Source organism: Orycteropus afer, unplaced genomic scaffold (assembly GCF_000298275.1).
Source record: "Orycteropus afer afer isolate SDZICR_OR568_19922 unplaced genomic scaffold, OryAfe1.0 scaffold00014, whole genome shotgun sequence".
NCBI classification, from domain to species: Eukaryota; Metazoa; Chordata; class Mammalia; order Tubulidentata; family Orycteropodidae; genus Orycteropus; species Orycteropus afer.
In genome coordinates, this window is record NW_006921601.1 from 3869780 (window position 1) to 3872181 (window position 2402).

The window sequence follows — 2402 nt, forward strand, 5'->3', positions numbered from 1 at the left end:
GATGGCAGGAGGATTAATAATCAGCCAATTTAAACAATCAGCACCCACCCCATTCCATTCCCCAGATTTACTTACTTATTGGAGAAGCAATGAGCAGCAGTGATTACCCAAGTCTTTCCAATGATGACCCCTCCACAGAGATGCTTGGCGGCAATCTGTAGACTGACCTGCCATGGCCAAGAACCAGTTGAGGTTTCCTTGTCTCCCACAGTCCAGCTGGAAAGAAACCTGGGAGTGGGGGAAGTAACTCCATAGAGTCACCTGGGAGAGGAGCATGGAGATGCACCTTTATTACCTGTGGGTATTCCTCACCATCAAGCCCACTTTCTTTGTGCCAGGCACTCTGTTAGATACCTGGGAACAATAAGAAATTCCCACCTACCTTTAATATTTCCTTCCTATAGATCTCAGCTCCTTTAATCATACACACCAATTCCTGGTAATAAAACTACTAGTTCTGTTTCTTGGTAGAACTTTGACTGATACACCCTTTGTATATTGATTGGTCACATTCCCCAGACCAGCTTACCAGAAATGATAGTTTCTTCAGGTAGTACATTCCATGTATTCTCCAGAAGCGCTGACTCATCCTCTGATGTGGAAGTGTTTAAATCTGGGTGTAAGCATAACACAATTGATCAGCTGTCACAAAGAAGGCCAGGATTGGTACTTATCAAAAATGACTTATGGAGATTTTGTTAGGATTGTGGGGCACCTCAGTCAACTGTAGTCTCTGAGTATTTTACTGAAACATGGAGCATTTTAACTATAACTTTGCTATACCATTAGAAAATCCAAACCCACTGCCACAGAATCTATTCCAACTCATAGTGACTCCCATAGGGTTTCTAAAGCTGTAAATCTCATCTTCCTTCCTTGGAGCAACTAGTGCATTTGAACTGCTGACCTTCTGGTTAGCAGCCAAATGCCTTACCCACTGCACCACCAGGCTTTGCCATTGTTGTTGTTGTTATGTGCCTTCGAGTCGGACCCGAATCATAGCGACCCCTCCTTGGGTTTCCGAGGCAGTATCACTATAGAAGTAGATTGCCCAGTCTTCCTTCCAAGGAGTGGCTGGTGGGTTTGAACCTCCAGACTCTTGGTTAGCAGTCAAATGCCTTAGGCACTACGCTACCAGAGCTCCCAGGCTTTGCCATTAGCACCTGCTTAATGCCTAAGAAGAAGGAATGACTTGGGAAGCAGACAGTGGGTTCTGTAGAATTTAGACAGGGAAATCATGGGTATGAGGATTTGGAAGGAAGCTGGGTAATATCCAGGGACTGGGGGTTGGTAAAGACATCTCACATTTCTGAGCCTCTGTTATATGCTACACACTTGTTCTTGGCAAAGTATGCATTAGCTAATTTAAACCTCACTACTTATTTATTGGGAGCTCTGATAGCATAGTGCCTAAGGCACTTGACTGCTAACCAGAAGACTGGTGGTTCAAATCCACCAGCCACTCCTTGGAAGGAAGTTGGGCAATATACTTCTATAGGGATACTGCCTCAGAAACCCAAAGGGGGGTCGCTGTGAGTCAGATCCAACTCGATGACACATAACAGCAACAACAAAAACAACACATATTTAATGCACCACTCATCTGTCATTTTATTGTACTGTGGTGGCTTATGTGTTGCTATGATGCTGGAAGTTCTGACACTGGTATTTCAAATACCATTAGGGTAACCCATGGTGGAGCTTCAGTGGAACTTCTAGACTGAGACAGACTAAGAAAAAAAGGCCTGGTGATCTACTTTAGAAAATTAGCCAAAGAAAACTTTATGAATCATAGCAGAATATTATCCAGTATAGTGCTAGAAAGAGCTCTGGTAGTGTAGTGCCTAAGGCACTTGACTGATAACCAGAAGGCTGGTGGTTTAAACCCCCAGCCACTCCTTGGAAGGAAGGTTGGGCAATCTACTTCCATAGTGATATCACCTCTGAAACCCAATGAGGGGTCACTATGAGTTGGGTCTGACTCGACGGCACATAACAACAACAACAACATAGTGCTAGAAGATAAACCCTGTAGGTTGGAAGATCCTACATAACAGCTGCAACAATGGACTCAAACATCCTTACAGTCATGAAGGGCAAGGTTTTGTTCTGTTATATATAAGATGACCATGAGTTGGAACCAACTTGATGGCAATTAACAACAATAACCACACATTCTTAGTAGGCATGTATCACTTCCATTTTAAGGTTGAGGAAAATGAATGTTATATGACTTTTTTCTAAGATCACACTTCTAGTAAGGATTGACCAAGATTCAGACATATTTGCTACTACACTGTGAGGATTAGAATTGGGAACCTAGGAGTTAGTGCCTGTGTTGGATTGGGTTCTCTAGAGAAACACAAAAACCAGCAAAGTATATATATATATATATATATATA

The 2402-nt window shown here is 42.7% G+C and overlaps 1 protein-coding gene across 1 annotated transcript in view; it reads right to left on the minus strand.

The window, feature by feature from the left end:
• Nucleotides 1–506: 506 nt before the first annotated feature.
• The window catches only part of OVCH2 (ovochymase 2), a 30816-nt gene continuing 28920 nt past the window's right edge, over nucleotides 507–2402 (minus strand). The window contains 1 exon segment of the mRNA XM_007956612.1: nucleotides 507–622. Within this exon segment, the coding sequence (XP_007954803.1) occupies nucleotides 507–622 (116 nt within the window).